The 18,020-nt window shown below is 45.9% G+C and overlaps 1 protein-coding gene across 1 annotated transcript in view; it reads right to left on the bottom strand.

Moving 5' to 3' along the window:
* Rhoj (ras homolog family member J) overlaps positions 1–17,095 on the bottom strand; it is an 85,704-nt gene extending 68,609 nt beyond the window's left edge. Inside the window, exon 1 of the mRNA XM_059279538.1 lies at positions 16,694–17,095. Within this exon, the coding sequence (XP_059135521.1) occupies positions 16,694–16,871 (178 nt within the window). The 5' untranslated portion in view covers positions 16,872–17,095. The remainder of the gene's footprint in view (positions 1–16,693) is intronic.
* Between the last annotated feature and the right edge of the window lie 925 nt (positions 17,096–18,020).

Raw genomic sequence — 18,020 nt, 5'->3', positions numbered from 1 at the left:
CAATTGGTTGAGCTGCCTTCGGGCTATGCAGTGAGCCTCAGGTTCCCAGCTTTTGTGAGCTATCTCCAGTGCCAGGGTGGGCTTTGGTGATGTGGCTGTCCTTGAGTCATTTCTGCTCCTGTAAGTGACTCCAATAAAGCTCATTGGTTCACCAAGTTGGACTTGGTGGTATCTATACTTTGGTCTGTCACGGGCTTCCTGTCTGGAGTGAGTAGATGAGAGTGTTGCATCTCCCTAGGAAAAGTCTTCACACAACACACCCAGGTACAGAATACATTTTGTGAAACTAGAATTCAGTTTGGAGTAAATATTGAAATTGCTGAGTAGGATGTTTGTCTAATGTGCACTAACTACCCTTAAAAAGATTTTAGGGTATTGATTTAGATACGCAGCATATGAAATGTGAGGCTGCCTTGTGACCTGTCAGTAGTACGTATTTAGACACGTCTTGTTACTTTTTCTGTCTCTATGCTAAAGTGTCCTGACGAAAATAGCTTAAGGGGGAGAGGGTTTACTTTGGCTCATCATTGGAAAGTGCAGTCCATCATGGCGGAGAAGTCCTTGAGGTAGGAGCCTGACACAACTGGTCACATGTATCCGCACTCAGGAAACAAGAGCCACAAATGCCAGTCCTCAGCTTTCTTTCTCCCTTTTTATTCATTCCAGGAGCCTGGCCCACGGAATCACAGCTAACATGGGTCTTCCTACTTTAATGAACATAACCTAGATGATCTCTCACAGGCATGTTCAGAGACTGTCTCCTCAATGATTTTTAGATCCTGCCAAATTGACAATCAATATTAGCCACCACAGTCTATATATATTATGTACTGAGTCCTTGTAAAATCTGTTAAAATGAGATTTGAGAGACTCATGGTAACCAGAGCAACCAAGATGTCTTCTTTAACACCAACTTAGGGCACTGCGATCAAGTATTCTCTTCGGCATGCCCTATATGGCTGCTTGAATTGCTAGGGGGAGCTCAAAATTACATGAATTTTAAGATCTGACTAAATCTTGTCTTTTGAAAGCCTTAACATGACCTTCTAATGTAGATAAATTGGGATTATTGCACGGCTAGTTGTTAGAATGTTGGAAAGGAAGCTGCTCTCATGTCGATGACCTCAGCTCTCTGCATTTGTCAACTTGACTGAAAAAATCTGAGTGGCAAGGGACAAAAGCAAACAAGAAGTGTGGTCTAAAAGATTATTTAGGGGCTGTGGAGAGATGGCTGAGTAGTTAAGGGCACTGTTCTTCCAGAGGACTTGGGTTTGATTACCAGCACTCACTACTGTATGTAACTCCAGTTCCAGGGGAATGTCCTCTTGGCCTCTGTGTGCACTAAGTATGTACATGGTGCACAGACATACATTCAGGCAAAACACCCTATACATATGATGATGATGATGATGATGATGATGATGATGATGATGATGGTTAAGGCTAATCCATACTGTTAGGGCTGTACCTAACCATGTCGCAAGATACTTATTGAAAGGACTCTAAGTGGCCTGAGCATGACAGACACGGCTCTGGCAGGCCTTGCCCTCCCCCTATTCCCTCTTCTTTGCTAAAAACCATTAGATTACATTCCTAAAGCTCGCCACCAAGGTCTAGTCTCTTATTTGGCCACTTCCTCCTCCTGAGGCTGACTTCCAAGGTCCAGCTTTCAAAGTACTGAAGTCAGCAATCAAAAGCCCCCTTTGGCTCACTTAATTAACATGTCCAATCAAAATTAAACACCTCATCGTAACACGAGTTTTCCCCTTTTCCATTTATAAACTGCCATTTTCCTACGTGCCATTCTGTCTCCTCTCTATCCAGAGACAGTTCTTTGTCCCCCCTCTCTGGGACAAACAACCCTGCCCCATCTCCCTTGTCCCCTTCCCCCTCTCCCTTGTCCCCTATCTCCCATCTTTGTCTCTTATTCCATGCCCTTTGTCCCTCTGGGGCAAATAAATCTACTTTGTGCTGAGAACTTGGTCTTGGGGTCCCTTCACTTATTCTTGCCAAAAAAATTGTAAAACTATTCTGTGCTGGCTGTGTGTCTGAAGTGCATATTGTTGTGATTGACCTGAGTAAATTCATGAGATGCTGCTCATCAAAAAGGGAGAAAGAATATCAGATATGAAGGGAACTGGAAAAAATTAGCTGAGGTGTTTCATGATAACAAGGATGGATTTTTCCTGGTCTTCAAGGACACGAAGAGCCGTCATTCTGAGGGTGATAATGAGGTTTTTCTCGATTTCCACTGACCTCAAGGGAGAGTAAGGAACTCTGATCTACAGCCCGAGAGATGTGGCTTATCAAAAAGAAGGATTCTGATGTGAGCTTTATGACGGGTAGACAAGTGGAATAATGGAGCAGATTCTCTGAAGCGAAGCCCGACATGGACACTCAACAGGCTAGCACCCACTCTCGGTCTCTTTTGAAAAGTAAAACATGTTTACTCTGGAAAATTCTTAGGGCTCTTATTTACCAGCTTGAACTATTGCAAATATCACATGGAATTCATTTTGCTTGCGCAAAGAAGCATTTAGGGCTCTTAATGTGAGCTAAGCCAGCATAAGCAGAGGGCGGGAGTCCAGAGGCCAGAGCACAGCCTCCTTTCTCTTCACAGCTCCTGCTTTGACAAGTGCAAAGTGCCCTGTGATTAGTGCAGATGAACGGATCCATTGCACGTCTTGCGAGCACACCGGCTGCAAATTGCTATACTTTTAGCAAATGAGTAGCTGCATTTTCTAAGTGTCACTCATAATTCTTAGGAGGTTTATCCGTGCTGAACATTCAGGAGCTGACTTGCCTATTATTTTTTTCCTCTTAATTAGCCTCGTGATTTGAAAGAAAAGTTATACACCACATTCTTTAACAAACTGAGTCGTCCCCGCCCCCCCCTTTTGCTTCTAGTACATAGCAGCAGAAAAACAGCTAAAAACAAGCCCTTAAGACAGCTAGGAAAACCACCACATGCCTAGTTAAAGCACGCAGAACTCACAGCTTTGAAATCTGATCAGAATAAAACATACCGCCCCTGCTCCGAACTAATTTAAAAAAAGTTTTAAACAAGGCCATTCTTTGTGTGCTCACGATACTTAGCGTCTATCCTCTCAGGGTGTGGGATGGTAAGTTCAGTATAGAAAACTGTCCTGATGGTCCACACAGGGCGGTGCATTAAGGGAAGTGCAATGGTTAGGACCGCCGTGGAACTCTTGGCTGTCACTCACTCACTCATTCACTCACTCAAGATAGGTGTCTGGGTAGCTGCTGCAGGTTCATGACAGGCGCTGGGAACATAGGAACACACAAAATAGAAAGAACCTAGCCTTCTGCAGGTATGTCTTCTAGGAAGGGAGCATCTTAACAGGATTAAAGGAATAAGTAATATAAAATGCCCAGGAGTAAACCAACAGGTCAACACAACCTAATCCAGGGGGTGTGGCCTTGCTGAGGAAGTAACCATAGGAGAGAGCCGCATCTCACTTCTGCCACTTCCTAGCCACCCGATGTGGGATGAACGATGTCCCTTTGAGCTCCTGTTCCCTTGCCCTCAGACGAAGGACACCTACCACCTAAGATGACATTCGGACAAGACAGTAAGGGCGACGCAGGGCTCGACACACAGGGAAGACTCTGCTACTCAGTATTACCAACTCAGTATTTGATTAATGAACTGGGGCCACAACTGCCTGTTTTGTCCGCCGAGTCTTCTGCTTGGGCCACACATTGTTCTCCAGCCATAAGATTACACTTGGAGAGCCAGGCGGTGGCGCACGCCTTTAATCCCAGCACTCAGGGAGCCAGAGGCACTCGGATCTCTGTGAGTTCGAGGCCAGCCTGGTCTACAACGTAAGTTCCAGGACAGCCAGGGTTGCTACACAGAGAAACCCTGTCTTGAAAAACAACAAAAAGGAAAACAAAACAACCACAAAAGAGAACACACTTTGAGGACTGATCCACCGACTTGCATTAAGAGAGCCTGAGAGGCTGCAGGGGGAAGGCTTGGTTGCCTCAGCAGGGTTGCCTGTCAACTGGACTGTCCTGATAAGGACAGGGAGTTCCAGTAAGAGAACTCTGGCCTTTCCCACAATTTACATGCTCTCTCTCAGGCAGACGCTAGCTTATTGGGAGGACTTTTGGACTCAGAAAAAAACAGTTCTGGAGGAGGATTTCCACCCTCCTTCCCCCAAATGCTGGGTCAAAGCATGAAGCAGAACAGCAGGCTTTGCAGCGGAGAAAACAGATGTTTACTGTTCATTTCATAATCACAGGGCTGCATGGACATGGAGCAACAATAATCCTTCCCAGACAGAGCTGCACCCGAACCACCCCAGGACCCAGGCGCTTTCCCTTACTGCTTCCCACAGGAGGAGGAGTTCCCCAGCTCCCCTCGATCCTCCCCCAAGGCCCCACAGTCCTCCTACTGATTTGGTCTATAGCAGCAGGCTCAGGGAAAAGAATCCATGGTTGGGCAGCTTTGGAGATGGTGCCCAAGTGCCAGTTTTCCCAGCAGCTGGCACATAGCATGCCCAGGTTGGCCGGGTTCTGACTCCTCCCAGTCTCTCCTCCCAGCCTCAGAGTTTTCTAGGCTTCCTTTCGCAAGGTCTCTCTCTGCCCATCTGTGATCTTTCTGTGTGAGGGTCTCTCTCTGTCTCAGCCTTGGGTATAGTTCTCTCTTTCAAGATCATGATTTAGGAGTTTTCTAGCTGTTTCCGAGAGACTCCAAAAGCCCCTTGTATTTCACACGATCTGATAGAAACTCCCAAGCCAGAAAATTATATGTGTATCTGTTTGTAAATTGCTTTATTGACTGATTGATGGTTGATTATGAAATTGTTCCTTCTGGCTTGATTTATAGGCATCTCCATTAGTATAAAGAAAGGTTTACTGAACTTGATAAATTGGATAAGCTTGAGGGACTAGGGCGGTGGCTGCTGATGAAATGCCTGCTGTATAAACTTGAGGACCTGAGTTCAGATCCCCAGAACTCACACTGAAAGCAGGTATGGTGGTGCATGCCTGTAACCTTAGCCCGCTCCCTCACACGGATGTACACACACAGAAACACATGCATGCACATGCGTGGTCGCACATGAAAATGACATTAGTTGAGCATAAAGTTCAATTCTGAGCGTGTGATGTTTCAATGGTTTTGAAGTACAACACAGGGGTTTCACAGGTATTGTCTAATGCCTAGACTGCTTATAGAAATTCATGTTCACAGTTCCATTTCCTAGTTTCACAGCCTTGGCATGGACCCATATTTTTGTGTGTTTTATAAGAATCTTTGCGTGTGTGTGTGTGTGTGTGTGTGTGTGTGTGTGTGTGTGTGCTGTTTGTGTTCATGCATGGTGTGTAGTGTGTGTGGAGGCATATGTAGGGGTCTGGGGATAACCTTGGGTATCTGTCCTCACCCTCCATCTTGTTTTGAGGCAGAGGCTCTTGCTCTTGTTGCCTGGGCAGGCTAGCTGGTCCTTGAGCTCCTGTGCTTTCCTGTGTCCTTTACACAGCAAGACACTTCAAGCAAAGGAAAACCAGTAGGTTGGGGAGGTGGCCCAGATGGTAAGCGCTAGCTGAGCATGCACGGGACCTGAGTTCAGCAAAGGAAAACCAGTAGGTTGGGGAGGTGGCCCAGATGGTAAGCGCTAGCTGAGCATGCACGGGACCTGAGTTCCGTCATCAGCACCCACCTGAAAAGACAGGTGTGGTGGCATGCTCTTGGAATCCAGTGCTGAGGAGGGAGAGACAGGAGGGACTTCGGAGCTTGATGGCCAGCCAGGCTAGCCTGACCAGTGAGCACCAGGACCCAGAGAGAGACTCTGTCTCAATAAACAAGGTGAATGATGCCTGAAGATGACAGAGGAGTTTGCCTTTTGACCTCCACATATATATGCACACACACACACACACACACACACACACACACACACGTGCATCTGTACACACACACACACACACACACACACATACATACGCACGCACACAGAACCTTAATATATATTATTTTTAAAAATCAGAGATTTATAGAAAACACGTTAAAGACCTCATAGAGTTAACAAGTTTCATTATTTCTGGGCCCCACAGATAGAAGATACAGTTTAAAAAGAATGTTGACCTGGAAGATGGCTCAGCCCCGCGATGGCCTGAGTTTGATCCCTGGGATCCTCAAGGTGGAAGGAGAGAACTGATTAGGAAAGTTGTCTTCTGACCTCCACATGAACACCCTGCCATGGGTGCCCCAATCCATGAGGAAGTATTAAGAAAAAGAATCTGAGCAGCAGATGTTCATGGAGCTTTTACTAAATCAGAACTGTCTCTGAACGTTGGATAGGGTCTGAGTGTCACACTCCTGTCTAAGCTACCTTACACAGTCCCAGAATCTATTGCTTGTTTGAGAACCAAGGAAGCACACGATACAACATACTTCATGAGACTGTCCAGGGAAGACATTCTTTGGTCCTGACATGATGACCCGTTCAGGAAATAACCAGAAACCTTGGCATTTAATATGTTCATGCTTCTAAACTCTCAAATGAGCATCCCAGAGGATAGTCAAAAAGTCAGCTGAGACATTTCTGCTACCCCCCCCCAAAAGTCATATTCCACAAGGCTCAGTTTAGATGTGGGTCATGAGGGATGATAGAGAAGGAAGAAGAACCTTCTGGAACCCCAGGCCAGGGAAACTAAGAATAATTCTCAAAGTTTTTCTTACCAACAGTATCAGGGTCATCCTAAGGCCCTTCCTTACAGCTGGTGCTGGGGGACTTCCTTGTGATTTTCACTAGGGTTCCATTATTCTATTTTTGTCTCCCTTCTCCTCCTTCTGAAAAGGGGTTGAATATTTTGGACACCCTGATTCTGTTCTACCATGGTAGCAGAGATGGTTAGAAAACCAGGTTAGAGAATTGGCTTTTTTTGGACCATGAGGAACCATGTGTGAGTCGTATTGAGAGGGCTATGAATCACCTCTTGATGCTGGACCTTGGTGTGGTGGTATGACACAGGGGACTCCGGGTGGGCTATCTGGGGAAAAGGTTAAGTTTGCTTTATGTGTGAGGAAAAGTGTGTTAAAGTATTTGGTGGCTGGAAAGAAGCAGGAAGAGGTTGCTCATTTCAACCAAAATGTTCTTCTTTGTTCTGGGCACAGAGGCAGGCTTTTCCCAAGCCTCCCCTAGACTGCGGGTGGCATGTGACTACATCATCTTCTATGGAGAATGACAGGAAATGACATCTGTCACTTCCAGGACATGTCTCTAAATATTTCCATTCAAGCTGCCTCATTCTCTTCCTCATTGAGATGTCGACAGCTAAGGGATCCTAGGGTGCGTCAAGGTCACAGAATGGCAGCATCTTGAGGTGTTAGGCTATTGCGTGGAGGAAAGCATCTCTCCTGACTTGAACACTGGACCAGGAATGTAACAGCACCAAAGGATCCCCTGCCACAAGTTAACATTTGTGTCTATTTGCTGTTGTAGCTTAGCATAGCACACCTTAACTAACGGTGGCTTTTGGTTAATATCACTAACCTATCTGTTGACTAATACTGCTTACTATTCCATCATGTCCCCTTACTCTTTGATAAGCAATTTAACCTTTAAACAATGCTTAACTTTTATTATCAAAATGGAGAAAATGGTAGCATCTCGTAGGGTGACTGTGAAGAGGCATGGATTAATGTATGAAGATACTTTGAATGTGCCTGAATCATAACACTGATGATATTAGAATATGGCTCTTCTTGCTGTGGTCACACATTCCAGTGTCATTTCAGCTTTATTATTAATGCTACCATTCTGCCTGGAGAGGCATAAATGAAACTGACAGTGTGACTGGGAATGAATACCGTGGCTGCGTTGTGAACCTGGACAAATCCTAAGTTGTTGTGGAATATTTATCTATGTAAAGATGTGTAACGTCTGTTTACGCTGCAGAATATTACCTTAACTGTCTAAAGGTGTGTTACACTCGTTTATGCTGCATTTGTTTAATGATGTAAGGATGTGTTTTAATTATGTAAAGATGTGTTGCATTTGTTTCACCTTGCCTGCCTAAGGCACCTGATTGGTCTACTAAAAGCTGAATAGCTAATAGCAGGAGAGGGATAGGTGGGGTGAATAAATAGGAGGAGAAATCTTGGCTTGGAAGAAAAAGAACGAGAGGGAGAGGAAGAGAAAGAGAAGAGAATGAGGAGAAAGAGGAGGACATGCCTGGGGCCAGAAGCCAGGCAGCTGCCAGCCAGCCAGCCAGACATAGAGACAACAGGAAAGTAAGACATACAGAAAGGAAGAAAGGTAAAAAGCCCCAAGGCAAAAGGTAGATAAAGAGAAACAGGTTAACTTAAGTCGAAAGAGCTAGCCAGAAATGAGCCTAAGCTAAGGCCAAGCATTTATAACTAATAAGTCTCTGTGTCATGATTTGGGAGCTGGTTGGTGCCCTCCGGCCCCCCAAAAAGAAAAAGCCTGGTACACTAAGAGACCGCACATGAGCCACATCCTTTTCTTTTGTCAGATCTGGGCACAGATAAGAAGTAGGTGGATTTTAGAGTGTTCCAGGAGTGCCAGGATACTCTGGGACTTGGAGTTGGACCACATTGAATTAATGGTGGGATCTATCCTGACTCTGTAAAGTATTTGGTCTCTGTTAACTACCCTAAAAGGTGTCATGGATGTATATGTGGGAAAATAAATCTGTAGGCCAGATGAGAGTCTGCCTCTTTGCAGAGAGATTGGGATCTCCACAACTTGGAGCTTGTGCTCAAGACCAACACTTGGAGCTTGTGCTCAAGACCGACACACGAGCCAGGTTCTCTGTGGTTTTGTTCCCATCATCCTGAGGTGTTTCATGCTTGCTTCCCACTGTCACCCTGCCTTTGAAGAAGAAGGCAACATAGTCAGAAACAGAGACAGCCAATGTCTGGAGCCACCTCAGACTTGTTTGCTATTGACCACTCAAGAAGGAGAGATGAACGATGCTGCAGAATCTACCCCAGCTTCAGTGGGCAGTCATGTGATCATATTTGGGAAGCATTTCCTGGCCTGCACAGTAAAGGGAGCCCAGCTGTGTAGAGCCAGGAGCCTGCTGGAAGGGAGCCTGCCCACCTGAGCCTGGCTCGGCTGCTGCCCTTGGTGTGTTGCTGGCAAATGCTGGTATGTAGGACTACCATGGATGACAGATGCAGGTTTCAAGCCGGGAGCCGGTGTTTCTAATGTTATACTGGTCACAAATTCAACCTTTTCTTTCTTGCCTGCTCCCACAGTTTGCTGACTCTGCAGTAGAGTTTGGTGTTCTGGGTGCAATTTCCACTCCAGGCTTCTCTGAGAGAGCTGGTCTCCTGTCTCAGTGTGGACTGTGGGAAAGACACACATGCGTGATTTCTGTTATTGCACCTTGGGTAAGGCAGCCCCGAGTCCGGAAGAAGGTATTACATACGTGTTGTACTGCTTGACGATGGGCTAGAGGAGATGGAATATTGACAGCTTTAGATTATCTGAGTGCCACTCATTGTGTCAGGAGGGACCAAGTGATCAACACATTCGATCAGCCCATTCTTGTCTTCTCCATCGCAACTACCATGTATACTTTCGTCTGAGGGTAAGAACCCCATGATTCCTATGTGCAATGGCACACGTGCCTGGAATGTGTCTGCACTTGCCTCCAACCCTCCAGCACACAAATAAATAAATAAATAAACAAACAAACAAAACCAAAACCCAGCCACCCTCTAATCTCCAGTCTCCTCCCTGGTGCTCCTTTGCAAAGGACTTTTTTATTGTCCTCAGAGTGGCTTCCCAGCCTGCTATGGTCTGCCGAAAACCCAGCAAACAGAAAGTAGCAATTCGTTTGTACCAGCCTTTCCAGCTGCTTTCCAAGCCCACTGAAAGCAGGGTCCATGTCCAGGAGGGCTTGTGCTGCACGTGAAGGGCCTAGTTTTCTGCTTGAGAAGTCAGTACCCTTCTGTGGAATGACTTAATGGCCTCCCCTGTGCAGCCTGAGGTTGACGTTAGTGGTGCCATTTGGTCCCTATCCTAGGTGGAGTTTTCTGGCATCAGAAAACTGGTGAGAGGCCCCATGTGTCCATGACTTAATAAGAAAGGGTGTTCAAAGGAATCCGTAAGTAATTTGGGGTGAAGTCAAAGATGTATTTGAATTTTGCCCAGTTGGTCTGTGTAGAGATTTTTAAAACCTTTAGAAAGACAGGAACATGTTTTGTTATCTATAGTGACCTCTTCCAACCTTTACTGAGTTTATGCTAATGAGGGGACACTTGGCAGGGTCCCTAGAGAGTTTTAGGAGGGGGCTGGTCACCAGAAGAACTAACTACAGGATAAAATGGCTGTGCTAAAGTCAGAAGATAGTTTTCTTTTGTAAAATAAATTTCAGCTGCTTATCTAAAAAAAAAAAAAAACCTGTTGATTTATTTCATAATCTCTTGAAAGCTGCTTTAGGTTTGTTTTCTTGCCATTTCCAAGGAATGAACCATTCTTTCTTTAGGGCGCCTGTAAGTGTTTTCATAAAGAACAAAAGAGATACTACTGAATGTATTTTCCCATATAGACAGAATTAGGTTACAAGTCTTTATTTTTATGGTGTCTGGATCAAACTCAGAAGCTTATTTCTGATAGACAAGCGCTCTACCGTGGCGCTACATCCCTAGCCCCTATAGAAACTACATGTAGGGCTGACACTTTGTTTTTATTCAGTTGATCAGTTCCATCCACTGTTCTAGCTGTTATGGCTGCCTCTGAGCCTACCTTGGGCCAACTGTCATTCAATTTGACGGAAAAAGTTAGAACCAGCTTTCAGTTCTCTGTGGAACCAACTTCCTGTTGTATCTTACACGGCTGATAGAATAACTGGATTTTCCTCTTTTCCATGAATTGTGTTAACTTCCTGCACAGGCGGCCTGGGTTTGTGAGCACTGGCTTAAAATGACTTCCCAAATGGATTGGCTTCTGATGAGAGAGCCCTAGGTGGGAAGATAGGGACAGAGCATGATGGAAATGGTGAAGTGGAGGCGTGTGGACACGTGCTTCAGCTGCAGTTGGCTTATTTCACACAACCACATACCTCATCCGACAAACCACATACACTACCCAACATAGCACACAACCCAACCAAACTCAGATGGAAGTCTTATTCTGATGCCATAGGCCATGTAAAATGTTAATGGATGGGAATATTTTTATCAGTAAGGGGTTGGTCACAAGACTAAAGAGTGGAAAGATATGTTCTTGTTGTATGCTAAACTCGACAGCCCAGAGGCTATGAGGGCATTTTAAGACACCCTTGGATGGCTTAGGAGGCGAGGCCCAGGGGTTCTTTATTAGGCAGCCTCATAGCAAACAGCATTGACCCTTTCTACCTTTATCCTGTTGCCCCTGCTCTGCAGTCCTAACCCTCAGTGAAACTTGAGTTATTTTTGAACATGCTCCATTTATAAGAAGTACAACTATTTGAGTGGGCTATACCAAAGTTAGCCTAGCTTTTGAGTGTAATTCAGATGGAGGAAATCAAGTGACATTTACACATTGGAGGGTGACATTATTTGGTAGTTGTTACACTGTCCACCAAGGTCAAGACAATTATTACTATATCATAGCTATTAGAGCAGAGATGATTATCTAAAATGTTAAAAAAAGCCACAAGATAGAATATACCTAAAGATAGTTTTGTATGTTCATTCTTAAATGTATATTGGACCAGCAATTTCTTTATGTATTTGTCAGAGAGTTTTATTTTCTCCAGTACTTGGGATCAAAACCAGGGCTTGTGCATGGTAGGGAAGACTTCTACCACAGGACTCTGCCTTTAGCCCTATTCACCAAAGTTTTAGTGGACCAGGGATGACTCAAATATTGGAGAGACTAAGATGCTTAGATTTAGTTCACTCAAAGATTATCTACTGAGAGTCTAATAAGTGCCAGGCTCTGTTTTGAGAACCTGAGGACGGTTGTAGTGGTTTGAAAGAAAATGGCCCCCAAGGGGAGTGGCACTATTAGGAGATGTGACCTTGGTGGAGTAGGTGTGGTCTTTCTGGAGGAAGTGCGACACTGTGGGGGTGGACTTTGTGGTCTCATGTATATTCAAGATACCACCCAGTACCTGAGACCACTTCCTGTTGCCTGCTCAAGATGTAGAACTCTCAGCTACCTCTCCAGCACCATGTCTGCCTGCACGTCACTATATCCTGCCGTGATGGTAATGGACTAAACTTCTGAAAATGCAAGCTACCCCAATGAAATGTTTTTCCTTTATCAGAGTTGCTGTGGTCATGGTGTCTCTTGACAGCAATAGAAACCCTAACTAAGACAATAGTCAGCAAACATACAATGCCGTGTGGTGTTAAATCTGACAAAGGAAGTTATCGCAGAATAAGAGGTCAGAGCCACGTGTGTATATGTGTGTTTGCACATGTGCATGTGCGAGTGTGGGTTTTTGTGAGCACACAGGCCCAGACACATGGATTAAATCTTGTGGCCAATCAATGCTAGGTCAGATGAGGGGTGTGGTGTCAGGGCAGGGTAAGAGTGAATGCCGGGTATTCAAGGAATCTTCCAGAAGAAACAGCAAGAAGGCTACTGTAGCTATAGCAGGGTTAGAAGACAAGAGGGACAAAGTCATACAGCACCTTGTACACAACCTTTGTACTTGTACAAAGGAAGAGTGTGGGCGTGGAAGGAAGGGACCGAGGGGCTGAGATTGTGGATGGTCCCCCCCACAGCTGGGTGGAGACATGTAGGGGACAGGTTTTGAAGCAGGGAGTTGATGGTGGTATGGATAGGAGAAAAGGCAATCGGGTGGTGGCAGGTGGCCAGGTTTGGTTCTTGGTGCGTTGTGAAGGCCGGGCTCATTTGCAGGGACAAGGGATAGTGACTGATGGTTGAATGGAGGAGGATGGTTTTCAAAGGAGTCACAGATTACCCTGGTGTTTGTTCTCAGCTGTAGCTGGAGAATTTTTCTCCAGCTCCCACCACCAAGTCCCGCCAGTCTTGGAGTCCACTTATAAAATAAACACACAGACTCTTACATTATTTAAACTGCTTGGCCATTAGCTCAGGCCTATCATTGTCTAGCTCTCACTCTTATATTCAGCCCATTTCTATTAATCTTTACTTTGCCACGTGGCTCGTGGCTTACCGGTACTTTACATCTTCCTTGTCTTGGCGGTGGCTCTAGCCGGTCTCCCTTGCCTTCCTCCTTCCTCAATTCTCCTCTCTCCTTGTCCCGCCTATACTTCCTGCCTGGTCACTGGCCAATCAGTGCTTTATTTATATAGAGCGATATCCACAACACTCAGCCACTAGGCAGAAGAAACCAGTGGTGATCTTCTGTGGAGCAGAAGGGAGGTGGAAGAGCAGATGGGAAAATCAGAAAGAAAACATCGGCTGGAGATGTCCGTTAGATATATAAACAGAGTGGGGCAGTTGCATAGACGAGTGCTCTGAGGCTTGGCAGGGACAGATATAAATATGAAATTGGTAGTCTATCAATGTCGACGTAAGCTGTGAAACCAAATTCCAGCACCTGGGTCCTGCGGCTAACTAGAGAAGGGAACCAAGGGACTGACCACTGAACTACTGTACCACTCAGCCCTTGGGCGATGGGGGAGGCGCAGAAGAGGTAGAGAGAGTTCCTGGGGTGTAGAACAGAAACAGGAAGAGATATTCCAGAAACCAAGCTAAGAATGTGTTTTAAGGCGAGTCCGGAACCATCAAAGCCTCTACAGAGTGAGACACTGGCTGGACGCGAAGAGGGATGACCTTCCTTTAAGGAGAGTCACAGCACAGAGCCGGTTGGGGGTGGCCGTAAGCAAACTCATAAATCATGATGGGATGGCGCAGGCTGTGCCCTAGAAAGGTAAACACATTTCGAGAGGTGGACTGGACACAGATCAAGGAACCCTCCTCAGGAAGTTCAGGGAAGCCACCTAGAGTTGGTGTGCTTTCGGAGTCTGGTAGTTTGGAAGGACAGGTAAATAAATTAGGAGTAATAAAACTTCAACTCCCCCCCCCCCAGCTTTTTCTGTCTTCTGACATTACTTATGCGAAGCTGGTGTTTCACCTCTTAAGTTAACATCCCATTTCCTACTGTAGCCAGGCAGGGCTGTCAGTTCTCCACTCCACGGTAGCTATTTTATAAGGATAATAATACGCTCTATCCCGCCCTCTCCTCTTATGACAGCATACTTTTGGAATCACATTCCCCCCCGTTGTAGTTCTTATCTTTTAATAACATTTTCATTGGATTTCATCATGGTGTGCACAGACTTTGATATGATGCCTGACCCCACATTGTGTGTTGGGCACTAAGAACTTTACACACATGAATTCATTTTGCTTCCAAAGATGATTCAAATACCTTTATTGTCCCCGTTATTACCATTATGAACGGATGCACAGAGAGGGTAAGTAGCTTTCTCAAGGCCACAGAGTAATGAAAAACACAGTATTAGAACTGGATCATGTGGTATGGCTGTACACTGTCCTTACCCCTACATGCATACTCTCCCAGATGGACCATCATTAGTGAGCCACCTTCAAGAGACAAGCTGTCCTTGACTTCAAGGCCACTTTTCTAAAGACACAGCATCTGTGTTTCCTGTTGCCATATCAGAGTGGGTCAGTAGGACCCAGGGGACTGAAAACTGAATCCAGATGGGGAAGGGGGCCTTTGCTTGTATTTTAGAGTTGATTTGCTCCCCGGTGGCCACCTACAGGCTGATGCACAGCCAGAGCAAGAATGAGCAGGGTGGAGTCTTTGGGATGGAGGTCAGCACTTGTGAGTCTCTGGTGTGAGTGTGGTTCACACCTTTCTTTCCCTTTTAACCACATGGCTAGCACATGAGACGATCCTATATGAAAGAAGTACATAGCATAAACCAAGGTGACTGTATTCAGGAATGTCTGCAAAGAACCGCTTTGTGTCTAGGGGATTCCTTGGGAACTAAAATAATCCAGTTTAGTTCATGAAAACCCAAATATTAAAACTGCTTTGAGAGGTTTTGGTGATCAAACACTTAGTCATTGTGCATATAACTGAAATATAAAATAACTCAACACTAGCAAAGTCTAGCTGGTTTGACCTCTAGCTTTTTTTTTTTTCCTTAATAGGCTAACTTCATTTCCAAAGATGGTTTTGTCTTTCTTGCCAACAAGAAAGACTGTATGTAATTGGCTCACCCAAGGGATGGATATCTGGAGACATAATTTCCCAGGCATTAGAAGCCTTTCCTTTAGTAGATTTTCAGTTCCATCTTTGATCAGAAAGCTCCAGAAATAAAGTACTGTCCACTTTCCTTTCTAGCATCAAGAAGACACAGGAGAAAATAACTTCTGCTACAATATTTTCAGGACCAGAATTAGAGTCCCCCCCTCAAGGTACATAGCCCTATATTTTACATTTCCCCCTCTCAAGATAAACGTCTGTTTTTATCTTTGTCCCATTCTCATTAAAAAGTTCTTCCCTGGCCATAGCCAGTACATTTTCAGAAAAGCCCAGAAGATTTGGTGTTAGAATTTGCAGGGAATTTCTACAAATATAAAAAATCTGTTAGGAAATGGACTCCCCTCCCCGGCAGTGAATTTCTCCCCTGACCACTGTATACCACTGTTGCAAATACACGCACTTAAAAGGAAGAGATGATGGGGGTGACTATGATGCTCTGGAGAAGCGGCTACTTCCTCTGGAGGGAGGATTTCAAATGGTCACAGAGCAGACTCAGGCTGGCTTCCTGTGGGCCGCTTCCTTCATACTGATCCTGATCTCGAGCTAAGGTGAAGAGAGAGGAGTTTTCCTTCCACCAGACCCCAGATCCCTGATAACTCACTGGTGATCGTGATGTTCAGAAAATGTTGTAAAACTGAGGCCACAGTGAGCGGAGAGAAACACATCCGTTCCCATACGGAAAGCTTACCGGTCACAGCCAAGATGGGAAACAAGGCAGGCTGCTGACCGAACTCCCACAAGCTTTCAAACACTCAAAAGCTCAAAGTCCCCTGAAAGAATTAAGTGGTGACCACAGCATGGGAACATGGTTTAAAATAGTTCATACTCAAATTTGTCTTCTCAGGGCATACTCGGAAGTGACTTTATTTGCATTTGAATTTTTTTACTCTTAAAAACCTAGCAATCTTTTACTCAACTTCCCCATTCAATATTTAAAAGCTTGGGATACCTTTCCCTCACCTAGCACCCCAGAAGAGAGAAAGTACAAAATTTAAGCCCCAAGTAATCCAGAAAAAAAGGAGAATGTTTTAGTGGTCGGTTTTCTTAGCATTTTCGTTTATGACTAGCATGAAGGAGTAGATAACGCGTAGAGAGTAGAGCATTCTTCCCACGTGTCTAGTCGTGATTTTTTTTTAAATGGAAATTTATGCAATTACACTACACTTAAAAAAAAAGATCATCGTGAAAAGTTTAGGAAAGTTTAGACACAAATGTTGAGAACAATTTCTGGCCCCGAGGTCTGGGGGATATTTTCCAGGATTACACGTTTGTTTCAAGCGGGGAAGGCAGTGCCATGTAAATTCATGCACAGGTTCTCCCCAGGATCCTAGCACTCTTCTTGGCTGAGTTAACCAGGTACCTGCCAGGCCCACATCTGGCTCTGACTTTCGGGGTAAGCCAGGCCCCTCTGAACGTGTGCCCCCATGCCCACCGCTCATCTAGATCAAGTTGGTCCCCGCTTTTTCCCTACCTGCATAGTGGTCAAACACAGTGGGCACGTACTCCTCCGGGAAGGCGTCGTTGGCATAGCTCATCAGCAGGCAGGTCTTCCCCACGGCGCCGTCCCCGACCACCACGCACTTGAGGATCCTGTTCTCGTCGCGCCCACCGCAGCCGCAGCTGCTGTCAGTCCCCTCTCTGCAGCTCATGTTGGCGGCTCCAGCTGCTGCTGCTGCTGCTGGGGCTTCTGCAGCGCATGGAGCGGTGGGACCGGAGCTCAGGCGGCCTGACGGTGGCTGGGCTGGCTCGCCCAGGCACGGCCCCGACACACACAAGCCCCGCCGCTCACCATGCTGGAAGAGAAAGGTAGCACACTCTTGGCAGGAGGGATGACAAAAGTCTGTGCCTTTCCCCCAGTGGCTGGAGTTAAGGCACTCTCATTTGCACAGACTTCCCGGGACTTCCTGGCAGTCTAGAAATTCCAGCAGCCTGTGAAGAGTCTCACTCTGCCCTCCCCATCCCCAGCCTGGCTGATGACACGGTGGGATTTGGATAACTCCTGCCTGGTTTTCCACCACACAGCTAACATGGAGGCGAGCAAGGCTTTTAAACCGAGTTTCCCCCCTCGCTTCCTCCGGCTTGCCGAGCGTCAGGAAATCGTGGGCTTCCTGCTGCATTCCATATTAGGATCAGTGGGCCGGGAAGGCGGCAACAATGGGGCTCTGTGCGTGTGTTTGTACTTCTGGGGAACCAGGCCAGGACGCAGAGTGGGAAAACACTAGGGGTCCCGCAGCCGGCTGAAGCCGTCAGACTTCCTGTTTTATCCCCTGTTAGCCAGGCTGCAAGCCTGTGGCTGGGAAGAAGCCAAAGGAGAAAGGATGGAACCCAGGGAGCCCTGTCTGCCACAGCAACAGGATGGGGCTGAGTTGGGAGCTTGAGGGAGCTGAGGGAACCACATCAGGGATTGCAGGCTAACACATGACATCATCCATCCCTCCCTGACTCATCAGTTCAAAGAAAGTGGAAAACGACAGTTTTTTTCTTTACTTAAACGAGAAACTCAAGTACTTCTTTTCCCTCAGTGAGGAAGGAAACCTTCTAGAGTTACACTGTTTCAAAGGGGGGAAACTGTGCCTGTTGTAGGTATACTACCGTGATCAAGTTTATGAGTCCCCATTTGAACACAATGCGCAAATATGCATTCCAGAGCCCCCAAAACACCCCCTAAGGTTTTTACATAAAGGAAATCAATCAGATATGGGGTATTTGAAATTTTTCTTACTATGCATATGCAAAAACTGGGCTCGTCCTTCACTCTCTCAGAAGTGAGAGGCTACAGCGGGCCTTTCGGCTTAGTT

Source organism: Peromyscus eremicus, chromosome 14, assembly GCF_949786415.1.
Source record: "Peromyscus eremicus chromosome 14, PerEre_H2_v1, whole genome shotgun sequence".
Lineage (NCBI taxonomy): Eukaryota > Metazoa > Chordata > Mammalia > Rodentia > Cricetidae > Peromyscus > Peromyscus eremicus.
The sequence above is the reverse complement of the archived record's forward strand: the minus strand, read 5'-3'. Positions and strand labels throughout refer to the sequence as shown.